Source organism: Fukomys damarensis, unplaced genomic scaffold (genome assembly GCF_012274545.1).
Source record: "Fukomys damarensis isolate Sample0158 unplaced genomic scaffold, DMR_v1.0_HiC HiC_scaffold_24, whole genome shotgun sequence".
NCBI classification, from domain to species: domain Eukaryota; kingdom Metazoa; phylum Chordata; class Mammalia; order Rodentia; family Bathyergidae; genus Fukomys; species Fukomys damarensis.
Genome location: NW_022900936.1, coordinates 69,850,841 through 69,873,672, shown reverse-complemented (window position 1 = coordinate 69,873,672; position 22,832 = coordinate 69,850,841). Strand labels below are relative to the sequence as shown.

The 22,832-nt window shown below is 48.7% G+C and overlaps 1 protein-coding gene across 1 annotated transcript in view; it reads left to right on the top strand.

Moving 5' to 3' along the window:
* Positions 1-21,496, top strand: part of Acvr2b (activin A receptor type 2B) — a 23,126-nt gene extending 1,630 nt beyond the window's left edge. The window contains exons 3-13 of the mRNA XM_033768067.1: positions 6,073-6,205; positions 15,383-15,590; positions 15,934-16,043; positions 16,182-16,333; positions 16,421-16,564; positions 17,128-17,271; positions 17,489-17,637; positions 19,300-19,414; positions 20,335-20,473; positions 20,576-20,706; positions 21,194-21,496. Of these exons, the coding sequence (XP_033623958.1) occupies positions 6,073-6,205; positions 15,383-15,590; positions 15,934-16,043; positions 16,182-16,333; positions 16,421-16,564; positions 17,128-17,271; positions 17,489-17,637; positions 19,300-19,414; positions 20,335-20,473; positions 20,576-20,706; positions 21,194-21,388 (1,620 nt within the window). The 3' untranslated portion in view covers positions 21,389-21,496. The remainder of the gene's footprint in view (positions 1-6,072; positions 6,206-15,382; positions 15,591-15,933; positions 16,044-16,181; positions 16,334-16,420; positions 16,565-17,127; positions 17,272-17,488; positions 17,638-19,299; positions 19,415-20,334; positions 20,474-20,575; positions 20,707-21,193) is intronic.
* The last annotated feature ends 1,336 nt before the right edge of the window (positions 21,497-22,832 follow it).

Sequence of the window (22,832 nt, the reverse complement as noted above, 5' to 3'; positions counted from 1 at the left end):
GAAGGCGGTCAAGCAGGGCGGGCAGATCTCAGGGGGGCGGCGGGAGTGTGGTGCAGCCGTGGCCAGGACAGGGCTGCGTGTCCATCAGAGCCTCTGCTAGGGGTAGCGACGGGAAGGCGGCTTCGCACAGCCGAGAGGATCCCCTACTTCATCCCACCCGGCTGCCCTGCGCTCGGCGCACGGCGGGCTTTGGCGCGGGCTTCCACCTGCGCCTGCTTTCCTTGCCTTGGGCGCCAGATGCGGAGCGCGCTCACCTAGCGGGACCGCTTTGTCTTGGGCAGCCGGGAAGGGAGCGCGGCAAGAAGCAAAACCAACAGGTCTCTTTTCGCCCGGAGGCACGTGGCCGGCGTGGGTGACCCGCCTTCAGCTAGCCGGCGGCGTGGGGCGTGTAGCTGGGAGCGCTAGCGTTCGTTTGTTTGGGTAGAAGGATACTTGGGGTGGATATTCGCAGAGTTGCGCAGGGAAAGCGCTTTCCTCTCCAAACCTGAAGCACCCATTACCCGGTTAGTGTGCTGGGGCGTGCCCTGGCGGGTGGGCGCGCCAAGACGAGGGAAGTCTGGCCTTGAAACTCCCACGAAAAGCTCGGGGCAGTGGGGGCAGCTGTGCCCAGCGGGGGGGCGCTGAGTCTAATGCGTCTTTGTTCCCAACCCCCATTACACATGCAGTGCGGGTCCCCTGCCGCCCGAGGTGGCAGCAGCGCGGAGTCTGGGAAAACCATGAGGGGCGGGGCTGGGCATGCAGAGGACTGACCGGGATCCCCAAGCTGCTGCGGGGGTGGGGACCGGGGATGTCCACTGCATCCCCACCGCCCTCCCTCCACTCCTTTCCTGGTTTGGATGGTGGGACTCTTCCTTTAACACTGAGAGCTAGAGGGTTCTCGCTAGGGGCTGAGAAGCCTGGGGCCTGAGTGCGGGCACCAGGGGCAGTGACAACTTCTTTGGTACCTGGGCACCCTGTGGGAAGGGCCGTTGTGGCTCACTTTGAGCCCTTTCCTGGGTGGTGGAGGCAAAGTTGTGTTTGGATTGAATATTTTGTTCCTTTCTGATCTCCTGCCTTTTAAGTGTTGCCTTTGAGAGACATTTTCCCAGAAAAGGGGGGCATGAAAGGATAGAAAAGGCAGTAGCTCGCCTGGCTGCCCCTGGGCCATCTGGGCTCCTAATTCTGGTCCAGTCTGGACCCTTAAGCCCAGACCTGTGAGGCGTCTTCGCAGGACCAGATGGGCCTCAGATGTGGGACTGGGGACCGCTTCCTACCTCCAGCCTGTTGCAGTCTAGTCTCAGGTCTCACCTTCGTTAAGTATAGGCTGGGTGAATTAGAATCCTGGGGTCATGTTTCTTGCCTCTTCTTGCCCCTGTGCAGAGTAGGTATCTAGTTAGGGGCCAGCCTCGGACTCCCAGGCCTGTGCTCCTACCATTGGAGGAAGTGGAGTCAGAGGGGTGTTTCTTATCGCCCCAACCAGTGCTCTGGTGGCTACTGCCCTCCCTGAGAGGAACTGCTGGAAGAACTGCCCTGGGTCCAGTCTTGGGCAGAGCTGGCCTTCCTGATCCTTTTGTTTTAGGGTGGCTTTTCCTTCATCCTCCTGCTTTGATGGTGATATTACTGTCACCCTCTGCAGCCCACAGCACCTTGATAGAAGGAAGATACAGAACAATTCTGTACAACAGAAACATAGGATCAACCATATATAGTATATGTAAATTAAAATTTTCTAGTATTTAATAAAAGGAATAGCTGTACTTTATTTTATTCTGTTTTTATAGGTTTGTTTTTGAGAGTCTTAAAATGTAGTTCAGACTGGCCTACTGTACTCGAACTCATGGCAATCTTCCTGCCTCAGCCTTCCGAATACTGGGATTATAGATGTGTGCCACCACATCTGGCAGGTTTATGGTTACCCTAGCAAATTATCAAAGACTGGGGGGCTCTGACAGTAGTACTGTTTTCTCATGGTTCCGGAGTCCAGATGTCTGCCCAGGGTGCTGGCCTGGTCAGGTTCTGGCGAGGACCCTCTGTTTGCAGATTGCCGCCCCCTCATAAGACAGAAAAGGTGAGGGAGCTCTCATTCTTCCTTTTAAATGGGCACTAACCTCACCACAAGGGCCCTATTCTCATGAGCTAACCTAACTCTGATCACCCAAGGACTCCACCTCTAAATACCATTATGTTGTGGCTTAGGGTTTCCACATACGAGTTTGGGGAGGACACATCACCTTTTTCCATATTCAGATTTGTTTCATTTTTATCATGTGTTTACTATTGAAACAGTTAATGAGACATTTGACATTTTTCCCCTACTGTCTTCAGAATCTTGTGTGTATCTTCAATTTATAGAACACCTCTTTTCCTACTCTGCATTTCAGTTACTCTATAGTTGCGTCTGGCTAGTGGCTGCCATAATGGACAGCATGAGCCTAGAAGGCATTTATGTTGTGCATCACTGGTTGGTTGGTTCTGCAGTCTTTTGTGATCTGTGTAGCTTTGCATTGCAGTGGACATCCTACATATGCTGTACCTGCAGGAGATCCTGCAGCTTTTTCTCACTTGGAATTCAGATGGGAGGGCCTATGGGAGCAGAGTGGAGTGTTGTCCTGTGTGGAATACCAGAAGCCTTTGGCTGGGGAAGATCCCACCAGGTCGTGACTGACTGTCCTGACCTCTCCTCATAGGCTGGCCACTCTTTGACACAAAGGTATCTTTTGTCTATTTCCCCAGAGAAGGGAGGGTGGAGTGACCTTCCACCTTCTGGTCCAGTGTAGTGCTAGTTGCCAAAGACATGGACTACAGAGCTATGGGCCATAGGTACATGGCCCCAGAAAGTGAGGGTGTCCTCTGCTACCTGCCCTTTTGCCTACTGGGCACTCAAGGCTGTTTTGCTGACTGGGTTGCCCTTTGGGAGAAATAGGTACCCACCACAGCTCTTAGAGGCCTTTCCAAAACAGATCATAGAAGACATTCACCTATCTTCTCCAGTTCTGGCTGGATAAAAATGTAAAATTTAGAATCCTGTTGTACCCTATGTGGGCTTCTATAGTGTTCTCCTCTCTGGGTCTTTCTGGGCATCATTGCTCTCCAAAGCTCTTGGATCTACCCTGGCATATCACCCTAGGAACTGTCTTTGCAGGAGCTCAGTGAAGGCTCCAATCCTTCCCCTGTGGACCTTTTTGTTACAGGCCCCTGTGGAATCTAAGGAAAGCTATTACCTTCCCACCAGGAAATACAGATCAATATCTGTATGTTCATATGGATGATTTTATTTTTGGTCCTACTGGGGGATTGAACCTAGGGCCTTTATGCTGAGATATATCCCCTCCACGTTTTACTTTTTTTTTTAAATAATTGAAATAAAGTCTCAGTTGCTAAGTTGACAGAGCTCGGCCTGTACTTGTGGTCCTCTTGCCTTAGGCTTCGAGAGTATTGAGGTTATAGGCATGCACCACTACACCAGGCTTTGTACCATACTCTGTTTTCCATACTGATTGGAGCTCTTTTTCTGAAGTCCTGGCTGCTCTGTTATGTAACAACTCTTCTGAGGGGCCGCTTGTGTGTACACTGGGCTTGTTCTCCCGTGGCTGCCTCTACTTGACCTGTTCTGATACTGAGTATGTCTTCTACTTTACTTCTGTACTTGTGATTCTGCCCATTAGTTAGATCTTAGTACTGGTTTCTTCTAGAAGGCCACCTTCTTGAGTGCCTATGCATTTAGCTCCCTACTTGGGAGCTCAGAAAATATAAGTGGGAACTGAGGGGCATCAGGTTGGATGTTTAGATCCATGCCAGGTACTGATCTGTCCCCTTGGGCTGGGATCTGGGGGGCCCAAGGTCAGGGGCATTACTTCTGAAAGTGACTCTGGACAGCCCTGAAGTGGGGGCCTCTTTCTAGAACAGCTCTCAACCTTTGACATTGTTGACCATTAGGAGCTGGTGATTCGTGGTTGTGTAGGTAGGTGTGGGGTGGTGATGGCGGTGTTGTCCTACACATTGTACATGTTTAGTAGCATCCCCAGCTTCTACCCACTCGTTCCAGTAGCACCTCTTGTGACAACTGAGAATATTTGTAAGACATTGTTAAAAATCCCTGGAGGAGGTAGGGACAAAATCACACTCAAGTTGAGAACGAGGGTTCTGGAATATTCTTGGTGCTTTTAATGAAGCAGATGGCTATGAGAAGCGGGAATAATGGCTGTGAGTGCACATTCATCTTCTTCCTCCCCTCGCATTTAGGGTTGGAGGTTGGATTTTGCTCAACGTGTAGGAGATTGTGGCTAAACCCCTGTTCACTGTGTGCGTCTGGTTCAGAATTAGTGGTTTGGGTGCACCGCTTGCCACTGACCAGAAAGCTGGCGTCCTTGAGTTTTCCCAGAAGTGGTTCGGGTTTCAGGGAGGCGGCTGTTGTGGGTGGCCCGGCAGCCTGCCTGCCTGCACCCGCCCACCCGGTCTGCCCATTGCCTTGAGCCTGGCACTCATGCTTCTCCCTCCTGCCCACGTAGAATGTCAGGAAGTGCCTGTTGCCGGGGCCTCTCTGCCCGCCTGGCACCCCCTCACTGCTCACCTGGGAGCCCTACAAGCTGAGCCTATCTGCCGAGAGGAGCACTGGGGTTGTAGCAGGACGCAGGCATGCCCTTTCTCCCAAGCGGGCCTGCTGTAAGGCACCCTGAGGAGCCACAGCGGCTGTGGGCCTGGAGCTTCCAGGCTGGGGACACCAGGGCAGGTGGGCAGCCTCCCCCCAAAGGTACGGGAACAAGTCTCTCCCTTCTCCTCAGGTTGTGGTGGCTGGATTGGAATCCAACGGCAGGGCCAGGCTTTTTACCCTGGACCTGGGGAATGTGGTGGACAGCACTGCCTGAGATGGGTGCGAGTGCTGGAGCCTTCATGGACACAGTTAATCTCTACGGAGGCCTGTGCGTTGGGCTCAGCAGGCTGGCCGCCCCCCATGGCTGCCCTCATTTGTTTTCTACTCCCCTGGTTTCTGCTGGGAGGCTTTCTGGGGGACTCTTCCATGAGTGTCTTGAGACATGGCTTGCTGCTCTGGGAGCCGATTACAGACTGGGCTTTAGGATGGGAGGAAAGTCGCTATGAACCTCAGTTCCCAAGCACTGCACACTACTGCTATGTGAAGTGTGTGCTGGAGTGGAGACTTCTAGTGCCATCTCTTTTGGATTCTTTTCCCAAGAGACTTTGTTGCCTTCCTAGAATTCTTTTTCTTTCCTTTCTCTCCCATTCCATCACAGTTTTTTTTTTAATTTCAAAACAGACGCTTACCCTTGTCCTGGGCTTCCTTTTTGGTCTTTCTCTACCAGACTCGGGTCCATCCAGCCCCCACAGGTGCCTGCTCCTTGTGGCCCTCGTGGGCTGTTCCTGGGCTCACTGCGCAGCACATATACTGGTGGGCTGTTCCTGGGGTGTAGGTTGTTGGGTAAGGAGATGCTGCTGCTTTCTTCTGAGTTTGTTTGTGGAGGTTGTCGGCAATGTCTCTGCCTAAGGTAGTGGCAGGTACTAGAAATGAACTGATGGAGTGGGCTGGGACTGTTTGGGATGAGCTGTGCCTCCTCCTGGCCCAGGACCAGTAATGGTGTCCTTCCTGGCTCTGGACAGCCCCATGATTTGCCCTGGTTACTCTGGGATCACTGTGCACCTACATGTGCCTTTTTCAGATCCTCTCGGGGAATGGCATCTCCAGCTGGGTGCTTCATTCATGGACACGTGATTGCTGAAAGCCGGTGTAGAAAGGAAGCCTGTCCTACTGGGCAGATTGGTGGGCCTCCTCCCTGGGGAATATTCGTTGGAGGGGTCCGTCCTACTGGGCAGTGGGGCTTCTCCCTGGCTAGTTTCTGGGTTGGAGCTGAGGTGTTCTGTGAGGCAAGTGCATGCTTTTTTGCAAACACGTTCCTTGGCAGACTATTTCAGTTCCACTCTGACAACCAAGGAGGCTAAAATTAGTTCTGGGGAAAGAAAAGGAAGGCTGGTTGGAAACCCAAGCCTTTGGCTGGAGGATGGAGGAGGCTGCTTCGTCGGGTTTGTGGCTGAACATTTTGGAGGATGTAACCAGACCAGCTGTTGTCTGTCCATCTGCAGAGAGGGAGGGATCCCTGTTTGTCTCCCAGACCCGAACCAATTGAAACAGGAGGCTGGCTTGGAAGCTGCCTCTGGAGTGCTGCCGTCAGGGTGTTTTTCCTAAGGCTTGTCCAGTGGTGTGCTGTGTTTTCAGGTATGGAGACAATGCTTTTTAACATCCAGTGTCACTGACAGCCCTCTTCTCCCTCTAACTCAGCATGACTATGATCTGTCCATTGATTCAGAAAGCTTAGGTGAATTCTCAGAGCCCTGGGCTGGCAACCAGGGGTTAAGGCCTTATGTACTTTTGGGGGATTCTCTTTTTCTTTTTTCATCCAAGTTTTAAGTGGGATTAAAAAGGAGCCCTGTGGCCTAGGCCTCATGAGAAATTTAGCTGCTCTGTGCATGGAGGGCATAGGGATCAATCTGCTTAGGGGCTTAGAAGCTGTATGGACAGAGGGTTTGAGAAGGCAATTCTAGTTTTTCTTCCCACCTGGTAGCCCTTCTGCCTGAGGAGGGTGTATCCTGCGGGGCCATGTGAGAGCAGAAGGGCCAGGGAGTAGTATGGTTCTGTCTCACATACCTTGAAAAACTCTCCACTCAGCTCTCTTCTTTCTGGAGTGTCACCTTGTTCGCCACGCTGTGGTACAATTGGGGAGCAGAAGACACATTGGCCCTACTTTTTCTTTCTTCCCATTTAAATGTTATTTTAGTTGTATAAGTAATACACAAATGTTCAGTTGCAGAAATCTAGCTGTTATAGATAAAACAAGAATCTCCTTTACCTGTCCCCCATCTGAGTGCCCTTCCAGAGGTAAGCCTTTTAGAGTGGGAGTGTTTTCTTCTAGACATTTTTAGCTATGCGTCTATAGGAAGTACCTAGATAAATAGAGAAGTCTTTTTGTTTTCTCTGTCTCCAAATGATAGCACACTTTTCTAGGCATTTAATTGAAGTATAAAATACATATAGAATAGTGTAATTATGACTGGGGGTATAGTTCAGTGGTAGAACATATGGTTAGCATGTGTGAGACCCTGGGTTCAATTCCTAACACCAAAAACAAACAGAAAAAGAATAGTGTAATTATCTTGGTGGCTGCTTCATGAATTTTCAGAAACTGAATTTATCCATGTAATTAAAATCCAAATGGAGAATCAGAAATCTACCAGCCTCTTTCCCCACTAGTGCCCCAGCCTTTCAGTCTTAAGGATTGAACCCAAGGCCTCAAGCATCCTAAGCACAAGTTCAGCTTCTGAGCCACACCTCTGCCCCCAAGCCCTTAATTATTTGCCTCAAATCACTAGCCCTATCTGCCTAGGGTAACTACTCTTGACTTACAGCAACTTAGTTTTTCTATTTTATGTGAATGTCATCATATACATGAACTGTTTTGTGTCCATCTTCTGTTTACGGTGTCTGTGATTTTCACTTGCTGGTTCCATGTCATGTCTTTAAGTTCATCTGTTTTGGTAACCTTTCTAATAATTTGAGTCTTTTTTTTTTTTTGTTTTTTTTTTTTTTTTTTTTTGTACCGGAGATTGAACACTTGGCACTTGCAAGGCAGGTGGCGGAACCACTGAGCCAAATCCCCAGCAATTCGAGTCTTCTCTGATCCTGTTTTTTGTGTGTAAGAGGGTTTGAGACAATGTTTCATTGCTCTAACTCACAATCTTCCTGCCTCAACGTCTTTAGTGCTTAAATTACAAGCCTGCACTACCGTGCTTGGTCCTAGATTTTTTTTTTAATAGCTGTATAAAATTCCAAAGATTAGATTTAGACTACATTTTATCAAGCTTCCTTTTGGTGGGCTTTGTGATTTTATTCCACTTATGCAGGTTGTTTGCCAAGCATAGTTGACAAAAGAGAATTTCTGGGTTATAAAGTGTGAATATTTTACATGGTAATAAACATGAATATTTTTTTTTTTTTTTTTTTTTTGGTACCAGGGATCAAACTCAGGGCCTTGCACTTGCTAGGCAGGTAGCGGCACCACTGAGCTACATCCCTGGCCCTGTATTTTTTATTTTTGAGGCCACCCAGGTAACGGTTGCAGCAGCTGGGTGACATGGGAGCTGGCCATCTGTGGCAGTCGGTGAACAGCCTTTCTGACCCTCAGCGCACCCCTGTTGAGATGAGATGCCTGAATGTGGAGGTGGAAGTAGTTCCCATAGACCGGAGAGGCTTCGGCTTAGTGCCTGAGGAGAGCCCAGCAGGCTGTGTTCTGTCCTGAGGGCATGGTTACTGTGCCACCAGGGGTGTGGCAGAGGACTGGCTGTGGCATGCCGGCTTGGGTTTGGAGTGGACATGTATGTGTGCCTCTGTTTGTGCTCACTTACATGCTCATGCTGCCCCCAAGGCCCAAGGCACTTGCTGAAGAGCACTGGGGAACAAGGCACATGATGATGCTTTTTTTTTTTTTTTTTGGTGGTACCGGGATTGAACCCATGATCTCATGCATGTGTAGCAGGAGCTTTTACTACTGAGCTACGTCCTCGGCCCTCTCCCCTGCTTTTATTAAAAGTACTAGGAATTGAACTTAGGACCTTTGTACTGAGCTGCATCCCCAACTCAGTTTTGTTTTGTTTTTTTGGTAAAATTAAAAAAAAATTTTTTTGAGATAGCATCTCACTAAATTGCCTGGGCTGGGCTCAAACTTGTGATCCTTCTGCCTTGGCCTTCCAGAGTGCTGGAATTACAGGCAAGAGCCACCATACCTAGCTGCCCAGCTCCTTTTAAAAAGTTTTGAGACAGTGTCTTCCTGAGTTGCCCAGGCTTGCCTAGAACTTGCGATCCTCCAGCCTCAGCCTCCCAGATAGCTGGGGTTAACAGATGTGTGCCACCATGCCCTGAGAGTACACTGTATTTGACAAAATCTTGGCGTGATGAGATTCTGATTTCACAGGTGGTAATAATGGTAGTAGATAGTGCTTCTTAGGACAGGGCAGGAGTAAATTCCTATTTCTGGCTGAGTGTATGTCTTGTTTCCTTGTACAGCCTTTGGCATGATTGGCTGAAGAATAGGAAAGACAGTTTGGGATGACTTGTTCTCCAAAGCCTCCTGTTTGCTTCTAGTCTCTTGATCCAGCAAGCTTCCTGCTCTTTGAGTACTGTTATACTGGAAGTCCTGAGTAAACCCATTTGTCAGACCTTGCTCTTGCTCATGGGTTTGGATGACACTAGATTTGTGAAATGTTTCTGACTGATTATATCACAATGAACAGGTGACATGTACTGCTTGTGCCTTACTCTGCCTAGGTTATCATAAAAGAGTACGGAGTGGCTCAAACAATAGGGACTCATTTTCTCATGGTGCTGGGGGCTGGAATCGCAGGGTAAGGTGCTGGCAGGTTTGTTTTCAGGGTTGGAGGCAGGGCATCTTCTTAGCTTAAAGATAGCTTCCTTCGTGCTGTGTGTCCTTCCTTGTGTGACCTTTTTGCTGTGAGTGCAAAGGGTTTCTTCCTCTTCTGAGGGCACCATTCCTGCTGGATTAGAGGCCTGACTCTATAATCTCATTTTGCCTTTATTTTCTCCCATCTCTGAATAGAGTCACATTGGGGGGTCTTCAGTTTGAATTCTGAGAGGACACAGTTCAGTCCATAATAGTGTGAAACAATGAAGGTGGTTGAAAGTGAATTCTTTTTTCTCTTCAGTTACATTCTGGAATTGAACTTACTTTTCTGGGCTTTGCTCTTTTCTTTTGTTCTTGTTCAAAACTTTCCATAGGCAATTTTATATAGTATATTCTGTGAGCTCAATTTTTGCATATGTGTAGATATACCCTTGATTTTGGGCCTGTTATGGTCCTGAAAAAAATATCTGGAAGCTGGGTAAAAATTTAGATGTAAAAACTTTCTGTTTGATAATAAGGACCATCCCCCTTTCTGAAGGCAACTGGGAAAACTGGAAAAATTAAAGAGAATATCTCAGGTTGAATGCCTTATACAGCTAAGAAGATAGACTTACTAGTCCAGAATCAATGTAAGAACAAAGGCCTCTGGTGGTGACTTCACGTTTTCAGTCATTCTGTGGGGGCAGTTGAGAGATGAACACTCTCACCTTAAAAGATTGAGATAGCCCTGTAGGGTAAGAAGAGAGATTCTGAGGGTGGGTGGAGTTAACCCCTCCTTTTAGATTGAGACTCCTCCTAGGGACAAGGAGAACCTCAAAATGGAGAAACAACCTGTAATTAGATTTAAATATTTTGGAATTAATGGTATCTTTCCTTCCTGTCAGAAATATATATAATTCTTTCTGGAGGATTTACCTCATCCTAGGCCTCAACTTTATATCTGCAAAAAATTTGGACAATATAGTGGCTGGATGATGATTTAAAATAAATAGCCAGCAGAAATATCGCAGTTGAAGCAGACTAGGATGTGCTTCAGATGAGTGGTATCGTGTACATGAGTGTTTGCTGTGGTCGGGAGATGAATGAGTAGGAATTTCAGCAGAGAGCCGAGAACTATAAATTACCAAAGGAAAAATCTGTTATAGAATTGATGTGAATAACAGAAATTAAGAGCCCAGTACATGATTTTTATCAGGAGATTAGATGCATCTAAAGAGGGGATTAGTGAACTGTGGTAGATCAGAAGAAAATATACAGACACCCATGAAGAAACAAAAAGATGGATAACACAGGGGATAAAGTGAGAATGTGAAGTAGAGGGGAAAGAATGAAGCAGGAAAATAGTTGAGAACGTTCTAAAACCAGTGAAAGATGTCATGCTGTAGGTTCAAGAAGTCCTGTTGAGGTAAGATAATGAATAAAACAATCTATCACATCAAAATTCTGGTACCCAAAGATGGAAAGAGATCTTAAAAATAACTAGGGATGAAAGTCGTGACAATCAAGAGTAGCAGTTACAGTGACTGCTAACTTCACAAGAGAAACCAGGGAAGTCGAAGACGGTTAGCTTTAAATGTTGAAAGAAATAGCTACCAAGCAAAAATTTTATATCAAGTGAAATTATCTTTCAGGAATGATGGCTTCACGTAACGGAAGTATTTTTTAGGCAGAAGGAAAAAAATGATCCAGAAAGAAGGTCAGAGATGAGAGAGGATTGAAGAGCAGTGAAAATGTAATTGGGCATCTCTTGCATGAAAAGAGAAGTCCATAGGAAACAAAACACACAGTAACTATGGTATGTGGGAGTAGAGAGAAAATGAGGTTAAGTTGTTGTAAAGTGTCTTATCGTGTCAAGAAGGGGTGGAACTACCAATTAATGTTAGAGCTCCCCTCCCTTGTACCTCAGGGCTGGAATCAAACACAGGGCCCTGTGCATGCTTGGCAAGAGCTCTACCACCAAGTATACCTCAGACCTAATGTTAGATTTGGATAATTCCAGAAGAGGTGCTGCTGTACTCTAGGGTAACTGGCAAAGGACAGAAAAACTATAGCTTTCAAGCTAAAAATTAGGACAAGTGGAATAGCAAGAGAATTATCTAACTGAAAAGAAGGCAATAGAAGAGAGATAAGAGAACACAGAACAGATGAGTTAAATGGAACTAATACGTGAACATGTGATTCAAAAATCCTTACTAAACCCCAGCAATAAGTAAAAATGATAATACACCTGACCGAGTATTTTTATCGCAGGAATGCATATTTAATAATAATTGAAAATCAGTTGAATTCACCATATTATCAGAGTAGAGGAGGGAGAACTATGAGTATCTCAGTAGATGTAGAAACAAATTTAGATATTATTTCTGATTTCCACTATCACTACTGAAAAGACTGCTATAGTTTTTTTGTTTGTTTGTTTTTTGGTATTGGGGATTGAACTTGGGACCTTGCACTTGAGAGACAAGTGGGGCACCACTGAGCTAAATCCCTGGCTGCTATAGTTTAATTGTACAAGTACCTTTTCTTTTCCCTCTAGTTTTCTTAGCTTTTCTCTGTTACAAGGTATATGTCTAAGTATGTACTTAAATTTATTTATACTCATTGGGGTTCATAGTACTTCAGAGTCTGATGATTCATGTCATGTCATGTCATGCCTTGGTTTTTTAAGTCTGAGTAGCTCTCTCTGGCATGACATGACTTGATGGGCTGGGGCCACATAGGAAAGTTAGGTATGGGAATTACCATGGGCAGCAGGGAATGAATGGTATGGCTCTGATATAATGGGTAATATGCCAGGCATATTCTGACCATGAAATGCATTAACATTTAAATTTTCCTAACAGCCCTAGGAGGTAGGTGTGTTGTTAATCTCTGTCACAGAGTAGTTTAGTTAAGCTGCCAAGGGGAATATAGGGCAAGATTTGAGGTCTGGCCAGGTCAGCGCTGTTGTTTTGCTGAGTTGCCTAGGCGGATCTAATCAGATGGGGTGCAGGTAACATACAGGACCCTTGGGTCCTGCTTAGAACCTTGAGATTTGAAGCTCCTAGTTCATTCCATATAGGTCCTATCCATGTTAGTGGCCAGATGGGTCGGTGCCTGATGATGGCCTAGAGAGAGGAGCTGGGCCAGCCCTTGCCTGTTTGTCATGTTGGAACTCTCCTAACCCTGCACAGGGGACTTACTGCCTGTTGCCTGAATGGAGATATAACACTCCTTGGCTGTGAGTGAGTATAGGTCAGTGTTAGAGCACTTGCCTAGAGTACATGAGGCCCCAGGTTAGATTTACAGAGCTGCAAAAAAAAGTGTTGTCACTCCTTTTGAAATCTTTAACCAGTATACCTGCCCGCACCTTGTGACAACTCGTATGTGTTTGGATCTGGTTCTGACACTCAGGATGGTCAAAGTCCTGCTTTTCAGTCTTGTGGGGGAAGCCCAGAATTCGAACACAATTATTGAAGACATTTGTAATGCTTCATTTCTTATACAAATGTTCATTATATTAATAGTGTTATTTATTTTGGGGGGTTATTTTTGGTTATGTGATTCACATACTTTTTAATGTGTGAAATATTCCTTTAAACATCAACAATTAGCCAAGGTGGCAAGTTAGGTGAGAGAGGAAACACAAGGGCCAATAAATTAGAAAGTTTGCCTGGTTTTGGGAGAGAGGACATAGTTAAAACCTTGGGGAGAAAGTGGTAAGTATTTGCAGCCAGAGGTATAACGGGTGCTAAGCCCAGGAGTGGGCACATTCAGGGCTTTGGTGCTGGGTTGTGGCTGCAGGGGAGAAGGTAGAGGAGTGCTCAGCCCTCCTAGCTGTAGCTAGCCTGGGCACTGGCCTTACCAGGCTCAAGTTCCCCAACTAGGGTTGCTGCTGTGGATACAGTGGGGCCCCGGGTTGGGGAGAGCAGGGCCATGCACTCCCGGACTGGGTGCTTTGCACAGCTCAGTGATGTGCTGCTGCAGGTAGGCAGGGGTCTGTGGGCACTGTAGGTGCTAGCGTGGTCCTGGCCCCTGTCAGCCTCTGATTGCCTACGGAACCCTAAACCTTAATCTCTGTGTTTGAAGAAGGGCCTGAATGGGGGAAGCCGATACTGTCCTCATGTGAGCCCCCTTGACCCTGATTCCCTTTCTGTAGGCCAGGGTGAGTCCTAGCTACATGGCTGCTCAGAGGCCATGCTTTCGGAAGCTGCCAGAGGTCAGGATTTATGCTAGATGTCCTGGGATGGTCAGCACTGTGGCTGGGTGACAACCTCTGATTCTTGCTTGAGCCTTGAGATTTGCTGCTAGCCCCTGGTTGGTTCCCCCTGAAAGAAGCCTCTTATCAACTGCAGGGAGGTGTAACAAATGTAGGTCTGAGCAGAGAATGGCTACTCCTGTGATGGAGGCTCCCCCACCAGTGTCTTTTGGTCTGGGATGGGCCCTGGGAAATCAAGGTATGGGCTATCCTAGACCTCAGGGCACTGTGTCTTCCCCCCAGCATCACTGCCCTCTGTCCTTGCTGTCCCAATACACCTTTCAGACTGACTGACAGTGAAGTACAGTTGCTGGCATGCTGGCTAGGGTTTTTAAGAGTGACTGTGGTTCCTCCTCCTCCATGGGGTGGGGTGAGGGTTGTGGATGGTGCCAGGTCACTGACTCACAGTAGGCTCCACAGGTGCAGAAAGGTAAGCTGGATGCTTGGCCATTCCTGTCGGATGTTTCTGTATAGTGTAAACGCTGCGGCCTCCTTCACGTCGATGTCCTGTGAAGAAGCAGTGGCTTGGTCTCAGGCAGAACCTGTCTTTTGCCACTTTTTCCGTCCCAGGACTATAGGATTCATGGGGGCAGCTCTGGGCCTGGGATTGGGGGTTGTTTTACAGGGAGGATGAGGAAGACAGATTTGATGCATGTTTGAGTTCATGTTTGAAGAAAGCATTTGAACAAGCAGTTGGAGGTTGACATTTTCAGCCACCTGGATGGTACTTCTGCAGGGGATAGAATGGGATTCAGGAGTGGATGGGGTGTGCTGAGGGTTGTCAGGGGAGAGCCCAGCTGGGAGGTTGATCTGTGATTGTAGCTTAGCCTCCTGCCGGCCCTCCTCCTGCCTGAGTACCCCCCTCACACCCCGTGACTCTGGGAACCTGATGTGCAGCACTGGGTGCCATTGTTGGGTGCAGAAAGGACACTGGAGAGTCTGGGCAGAAAGTTGTGGGAGACCCACCAGTGTAGGCTCCCTGGAGGAAACTGGTGAGCAGGAGCCAGGCAGAGACTGGAGCTGCAGGAAGCCATCAGTCCTTGTAGTTCCTCCAGATGTGGCCCCTCAGGTCTGCATTAGAATCTCCTGAAGTAGACAAGGTGTTTAAAAGTGGAGATCCTGCCAGGCATGGTGGCTCACACCTATAATCCCAGCACTTGGGAGGCTGAGGCAGGAGAATTGCTGCGAGTTCAAGGGCAGCCTGGGCTTCATAGGGAGTTCATGTCCAGCCTGAACTAAATAAAAAAAAAAAAGTGGAGATCCCGCCTCCATTCCCATATTACCATTGGATAGATCTGGGCTATGTCTGGGAAGATATATTTTTAATAAACACTATTACCGTACCATACCCCTATACTTAAAGTTATTCTCAAGTGCACTGAAGTTTTGAGACTCCTTCATTATTTTGCTACTGCAAGGAGTAACAGCTGCCCCAAAACCTCAGGCAGGGTTGGAGCTCCTTTTTGTGCACCTGGCCATCAGTCTGGTGTCCATCTTTCTGTGGCATTAGGCTCCCTTTCATAGGCCTAGTGCAGCTGCAGTGGGGAAAATGAGCTGGGAGCTTGCACCAAGTGGGCATGCAGTAATAATCTCGAGGTGTTGGGTGCCCGGATGGCATGGGGTCTAGCATTAAGAGCAGAGGGTATCCCCCTCTTCTCTTGTGGGGTCCCCAGGACTAGTTGCAGGGGTTTGGGGCAGCAGTCGTCGGGACATGCTCAGCCTTTCTCGCTTCTCTGGGGCACAGGTTCTGGGCGTGGGGAGGCGGAGACGCGGGAGTGCCTCTACTACAACGCCAACTGGGAGCTGGAACATACCAACCAGAGTGGCCTGGAGCGCTGTGAGGGCGAGCAGGACAAGCGGCTGCACTGCTATGCCTCCTGGCGCAACAGCTCAGGCACCATTGAGCTTGTCAAGAAGGGTTGCTGGCTGGATGACTTCAACTGCTACGACAGGTACCACCCAAGCTCCCCTTCCCCTGCTGAAGCCTGCCTGTGCTTGTACCACCTCCTGGGGTATGTGGGTCTCAGGATGTCTGAGTGAGAAAGGGTCTTAGGAGGTGGTGCTGTGTCGCAAGCCCTTCTACAGCTGCTTGCCCTTTCCTAGCTCTGAGGAGGGTGTGGGTGCACGTCAGCCCCTGGCGGTCACTCCTCAGCTTCGGGTAACACTCGGGTGGGTCACACTGTTCCACTGAAGTTGCCCATGACGTGCTGTCTGTGGGGAGGAGTTTGACTGCACAGGCCTGGGAGAGTCTCGCATTGCCCTGCTGGAAGAGTGTAAGGAAAACTCTGCCTTCAGGCAGGAGTGTGTGGCCACCGAGGAGAATCCGCAGGTGTATTTCTGCTGCTGTGAAGGCAACTTCTGCAACGAGCGCTTCACCCACCTGCCGGAAGCAGGGGGTCCAGAAGGTGAGGGGCCAGTGGGAAGAGGGGCCAGTCCTTGGCCCAGAGTGCTCAGCTCCCACTTGGGTGGGTAGTGGCTGCAGGACCTTATGGAGGTGTGGTTGTGGGCGGGCTGTGTGACGCCGGGCTCCATGTGTCCCCCAGTCACGTACGAGCCACCCCCGACAGCCCCCACCCTGCTCACGGTGCTGGCCTACTCGCTGCTGCCCATTGGAGGCCTCTCCCTCATCGTCCTGTTGGCCTTCTGGATGTATCGGCATCGCAAGCCCCCCTATGGCCATGTGGACATCCATGAGGTGAGACAGTGCAGGCTTGGCACAAGGCAGGGCAGGGGAGGTGCGGCAGTCCAGGCCAGATCCCGTTAAGCCTTTACTCTCTTCCAGGACCCCGGGCCTCCGCCCCCATCCCCTCTGGTGGGCCTGAAGCCACTGCAGCTACTGGAGATCAAGGCTCGGGGGCGCTTTGGCTGTGTCTGGAAGGCCCAGCTCATGAACGACTTTGTGGCTGTCAAGATCTTTCCACTCCAGGTGAGTGGGGGGCTCTGGGTCATCCTGCCTCACTGCAGCTGGTAATAGGTCCATCCAAGCCCTCGATGCACAGTGGGATGAGAGAGAAGTGGCTTCACTAGGTGGAATGGTTACTTGTATCACCCTTGGCTGTCTGAGGATTGTATGTGACAGTAAATTTCCATTGTAGGACCAGAGTAGGGCTTTGCCCATCCTTGATCTGCTTCGATACCAGGGTTTTGATCTTGACATTATGATCTGCTCAGAGATCCTAGGCACCAGGCTGCCCCAGGCAGTTACCAGGACACTTAGCAAAGCCTGGCCTGGCTGTGCCTTTCACTTGTTGAGTGATACTGGGCAACTTATTTCCTCTCTGTGGGCCCAGTGGTTCCATTTGTGATCCATGGTGCTGTGATCATGCTAAAGTGATCTCCAGGATTGCTATTGCCCTCATGCTCCTGAGCCCCGCTCTGGGCTGCTCGCCTAGGCCCCCTACGGAAGCTGAAGCTGGGAGGCCAGCGTGGGGATGGGGAGGATCTCTGACCTGCTGTGGGGAAATGTGGCTGAGCTTCTTCCCGCCTCAGGACAAGCAGTCATGGCAGAGTGAGCGAGAGATCTTCAGCACACCTGGCATGAAGCACGAGAACTTGCTGCAGTTCATTGCTGCCGAGAAGAGAGGCTCCAACCTCGAGGTGGAACTGTGGCTCATCACGGCCTTCCACGACAAGGTGAGCCGTGTCCATCAGATGGACTCTGAGATAGATGGAAAGGGCCCTGTGGTGGTATCTATGATGAGATAACCCCTACCGCAGGCGTTTCTGCAGTGAGAACCTCCAGCCCTGGGCTGACTTATGATACAGAGTATGTTTCTTCCCGGGCTGGGCTGGACTGAGTCCTGTTCTGCACCAAGAGCCGGTGCCCAACTTCTGTGCTGCTTTCTCTCAGGGCTCCCTCACGGATTACCTCAAGGGGAACATCATCACATGGAATGAATTGTGTCATGTGGCAGAGACGATGTCACGAGGCCTCTCGTACCTGCATGAGGATGTGCCCTGGTGCCGTGGTGAGGGCCACAAGCCGTCCATTGCCCACAGGTGTGTGGGTTAGCAAGTGCCCTACCTGCACGTGGCCTGGAACAGCAGAGGGCTGGTGGGTGGGGCAGAATCTGGGGGATATCTCACCTTCTTAAACATGCATAGTCTGCTCATGGTGTGGCAGAGCAACTGGGGACAAAACCTGGTCTTTACCTGTGTCCTGGGAATGGCATGGCCTCCCAAGCTGGTTTTCTGGTGCCCTCTAATGGCGATGTGAGAAGGTGCTGACCTCATTACTTTGGAGCGCTGGCTCAGCAGTTTGAAACTTTTTGGTTAGGCCCCCTTGTACTGTTAAAATGAAGTTTTGCATACTAGGTCAGTCTGTTGGTGTTTGCTAGTATAGAAACCCACTTCTGTTACCTGTCACAGCTGACAGCATCTGTCATGGAGCCCCTGGAGAAGTCCTCTCTATACTCCTGAAAGATGAGTTTAGAAAAGGCAAGTGATGGAATACAAAAATAATTTTGACCACAATGATCTCCTGAAACAATCTCAGGGACCTTCTGGGGTCCTTGAACCGTGTTTGAGATCCCCAGTGTTAGCTAGATATGATATTGCATGCTTGCAATCCAAGCACTTTGGGTGGCTGAGGCAGGAGGATTGCGAGTTTGAGCTCATTCTGGGCAGCTTACAACTTAGTGAGACCCTTTCTCAGAATAAAAAGTAAAAACAGGCCTGACGATGTAGGTCAGTACACAGGCCTTGGGTTCAATCCCTGTTACCACCAAACAAAAACAAAAACCACCCTTACATGCTTTGCCACCATTGTGCTTTACCGAGTGCTTACACTACTCTAAATTCTTTGGGAAATACTAACTCATCTAATCCTCATTACTGCTTTGTTGGGTAGAAACTGTCTTTTCCTAACCCCGTCTTATCGGTGAAGGCACAATATTGCAGAAGTGTGGAGTAACTAATCAGTATACTAGGCTGGCTCCCTGCCTTTGAGGAAGGGGAAGAAGCCTTGAATTCCAGACTTCAAAGTTAAAGCATTCCTAATGATATGAACAGTAATGACATAGAAGGTTGACTGTGAAACTGCTCTTTCTGTAGGTCAGCAGGTTGAATGTCGACTCATGCATATGGCTCAAGTTGTGTTTTTTTGTTTTTTGGTTCAACTTAAGAGTAATGCATACTAACTGTGCCAGGGTGGCCCAAGGCTGAGACAGACAGTGCTGGGAGAGGACTCAAAGTAGCTCTTTTAGTATGGGGTAGAGCTGTGCAAACACTAGTGTACCCTGCTCCACCGCCTGTGCAGCCTACATAGGGTTCTTGGCAAGCTGATTTTAAATTTCTGCTTTCACCCACATTCTAAATATCATAAATTATTCCCAGAAAGATAGGCCCATGTACCTGGCACCATCCCCTCTGAGAATATTCGGGTTGGTTTTTGATACTGTAGGGACTGGAAAAGGGTCTGTCCAGCCATTAGGGAGGAATGGCTTTGCCAACCCTGGTAGAAGCCTTCAGCCCAAGGCTACAGGGAATTCCCACCCCTTTGTGGGCTCCTGAAAGGCCTCGCTTTTGTACCCTGCACACACCCTGCACCCTGGATGGGGTTGTGAGGCACAGACTCGGGGAGCTCGAGGGCAGGGTAGTCTTTAGGTACAGAGTATATTGACTGTGGAGTTCTATTTCACCTGAGCCCATTTGCTTCCACAGGGACTTTAAGAGCAAGAATGTATTGCTGAAGAGTGACCTCACGGCCGTGCTGGCTGACTTCGGCCTGGCTGTTCGGTTTGAGCCAGGGAAACCGCCAGGGGATACCCATGGCCAGGTACCAGTCTTGGGCTGGGAAGTACAGGGCTGGCCAAGGGGATGCTCTGGTACTCAGCAAGGGTCACTGCATGAATTCAGAGCTCACAGAGAACTCGGAGAATGGAACTCTTGTGCCATTGTGGAAACCAAGGCCTGGAGCTTGAAGCTTTCCCAGGCCACAAGATTTTGCCACTTACTTTTGTAGTCTCAGTTTCTTCTTCTATAATAATTATTAAACAGGATAAAATAGGAAAATTGCTAGGCATGGTGGCACACGCCTGTCATCCTAACACTCAGGAGACAGGCAAGGAGGAACACTCTTAAATTTCAGCCAGCCTGGGCTACATAGTGGCACCCTGTCTCAACAACAACAACAACAACAACAACAAAGTACTAAGATCCAGACCAGGAATCTAGAAGTAACTCAAAACTAAACCCAGTAAACTGTCTTAAAACAATCAGCTATTGATATGTTTGAGCGTTCTTCCTGTCTTTGCTTTTAGTTTTTTTGTTTGTTTGTTATTTTGAGACAGAGTCTCACTATGTAGTTGAGACTGACCTGGAACTCACTATGTAACCCAGGCTGGTCTCAAACTCACAGCGATCCTCCTGCCTCAGCCTGCCAAGTACTGGGATTATAGGCATGCGCCACCACGCCTGGCCCAGCTTTTAGTTTTAGTCTCAGTAAAATACACATCATTGGTGTAGCTTGTGGTATTGCTGTAGCAGTTAGATGATAATTTCATGAAATTGTCATCACATGTAATTTGTAACTGCTGTGAATAAGGTGAACTGGGGCTTCCCATTGCTGGTATCCTACTCTGAAGCCCACACCCTACCCCTGTGTGGGGTACATGGGCTGTAGCTCCCTGCCCATTGGTGTGTTCGCTTGTGCCTTGTCAGTCTCTGTAGACCCCACCCTCCTCTGTCCTTATGTAGGTAGGTACCAGACGGTACATGGCCCCCGAGGTGCTTGAGGGAGCCATCAACTTCCAACGAGACGCCTTCCTGCGTATTGACATGTATGCTATGGGTCTGGTGCTGTGGGAGCTTGTGTCTCGCTGCAAAGCTGCAGATGGTGAGTGGGACAGTGGTCCTGGGTGGGCCTAGGCATCTCAGGTTGGGGTTTGGGAGCTGCGGGGCATTGGGGTGATCCCACTAGATTTTCTTTCCCCTGTAGGACCTGTGGACGAGTATATGCTTCCCTTTGAGGAGGAGATTGGCCAGCACCCTTCGCTGGAGGAACTGCAGGAGGTGGTTGTACACAAGAAGATGAGGCCTATCATTAAGGATCACTGGCTGAAGCACCCGGTGAGGGGCTTCATAGAAGAAGGGACCTTCCATGTGTAGGAGCCTGAGATCTAGGGCAGTGGGGCATAGAGGGAGGCTGCCATGTTCCCTGGACCCTAGGGAGTTATATCTGGGTGTGAGTAGTAAGGTAGGATGATGCCCCTTCCTGGTCCACAGTGTGACCAAACCACTGTACTTTGGGCCTGTGTATTTGGGCTTTGTGTGAGATTTGATTTGAATATCACCATTCTAGGGCAAGCGCACATGTCTGCCCTAGGAGGGGCATGGGTAGTTCATAGGTCTGTGAAGGAGGCAGGTGAGCTCTCGGTGGTTGTTGCCAGGAGAGCAGGCTTCCTGGTGGCCACAGTTTCCCCTGGCCCCAGATGGTGAGCTGTGGCTGGTAGCAGCATTATCAAGCTTGCTGTCCCTACTCCCCCACCACACTTGTCCTCACCAAAGCCTCTAACAAGGTTGTCTTTCCCTTCCCCTCTCTTCCCCCAACTTTCAGGGCCTGGCCCAACTCTGTGTGACCATTGAGGAATGCTGGGACCACGACGCAGAGGCTCGCCTCTCCGCGGGCTGTGTGGAGGAGCGGGTGTCCCTGATCCGGAGGTCGGTCAACGGCACTACCTCGGACTGTCTTGTCTCCCTGGTGACCTCCGTCACCAATGTGGACCTGCCCCCTAAAGAGTCCAGCATATAAGCCCTGGATGTGTCTCCAGACTCAGTGGATCTGAAGGAAAAAAAGGAAAGAAAAGTTGTGTTTTGTTTTGGAAATCTTATAAAACCAACAAACACATAAAATGCAGCTGCTATTTTACCTTGACTTTTTATTATTATAATTATTATAATTATTATTATTAATATTATTTTTGGTGGATCAGTTTAAACCAACAAACACATAAAATGCAGCTGCTATTTTACCTTGACTTTTTATTATTATAATTATTATAATTATTATTATTAATATTATTTTTGGATTGGATCAGTTTTTACCAGCATATTGCTCTACTGTATCGCGAACAGCGGACACGTCAGCAGGCGTTGAGGTGCTGAGCTGTGAATGCAGAACCAGCGCCATGCTGAAGAGCCTCAGCCACCTCCTGTCCTTTGGGATTCATTTTTCCCGCTTTCTCTTTGTTTGTCGTCTCAGAATCTGTGACACAAACCCATCTCCTGTCTTAGGAAACTTAATGCTGCAAACTCTACTAGAGGAACCTTCGAAGACTGTTACATAAGAACATACCTTCCTCAGAAGAGGGTTCCTCCCCTCCGCCCTTGCCCTGCCTCCCCACCTTTTACTTTGTTTCTCCCTTTTTAGGCAGTGAGCTACAGAAGCATCAGATGTGTCTTTCACGGATCTAACGGGTGTTGTCCTGACCGAGGAGAAGCTGGGATGAGGACAAGGATGGTCTGGACTGGAGTTGGAAGGGAGGAATGCTAGGGCAGGGTTGGAACAGAGCTACACTGGACTCAGGCACACGCAGAGCAACATCCTTTGCTATGGAGGCCACTTCTCAGGTAACCAGGAATCGAGGGCAAGGACCTTGTGGGGCTGAGTGTTAACGGCAAGCCTAGGGTTTGGAGAAAGTCTGAGAACAGGAGCATCGCAGGGTCCTGACTGTTTTTGTTTTGTTTTGTTTTTTTCATTAATTTGGGCTTGGCCATAGGATGAAACGTTATTTCTGTCCAAATTTTAAGATGAGACAAAGGCAGAAATCATCAGTCTAGTGAACATTCTTCATTAGATGCAATTCTAATCTTTAATGGAGGAAATACTGAAACACTGTTTCCTCCTGGAGCAGTTCGCAAAATTCCCCTGGGGTGCCCTGCACAGCTGGGACTAGAGGGTTCCCGAGCGGTCCCTCAAGGACCTGTGTCTCTGGGGAACCTTTAAGCCCTGTAGCTCTGGCTCCACTCACGGTGGTGACTTGGATGACCCCTTTCTGTGGCTCGTGGACACAGCTTTCTCCAGACCCCTTAAAGTGGTGCATATTCTAAAAAAACTTTTTCTATTATGCCATGACCTTGTTCTAGTCAGTGAATGTTCCTGATGCTGCTGTTTTGACATTTGAATTTTTTAATTTATGGAGCATACGAAGTTTGTTTTCAGACAGAAGGTACACATCTACATATACACATATGCT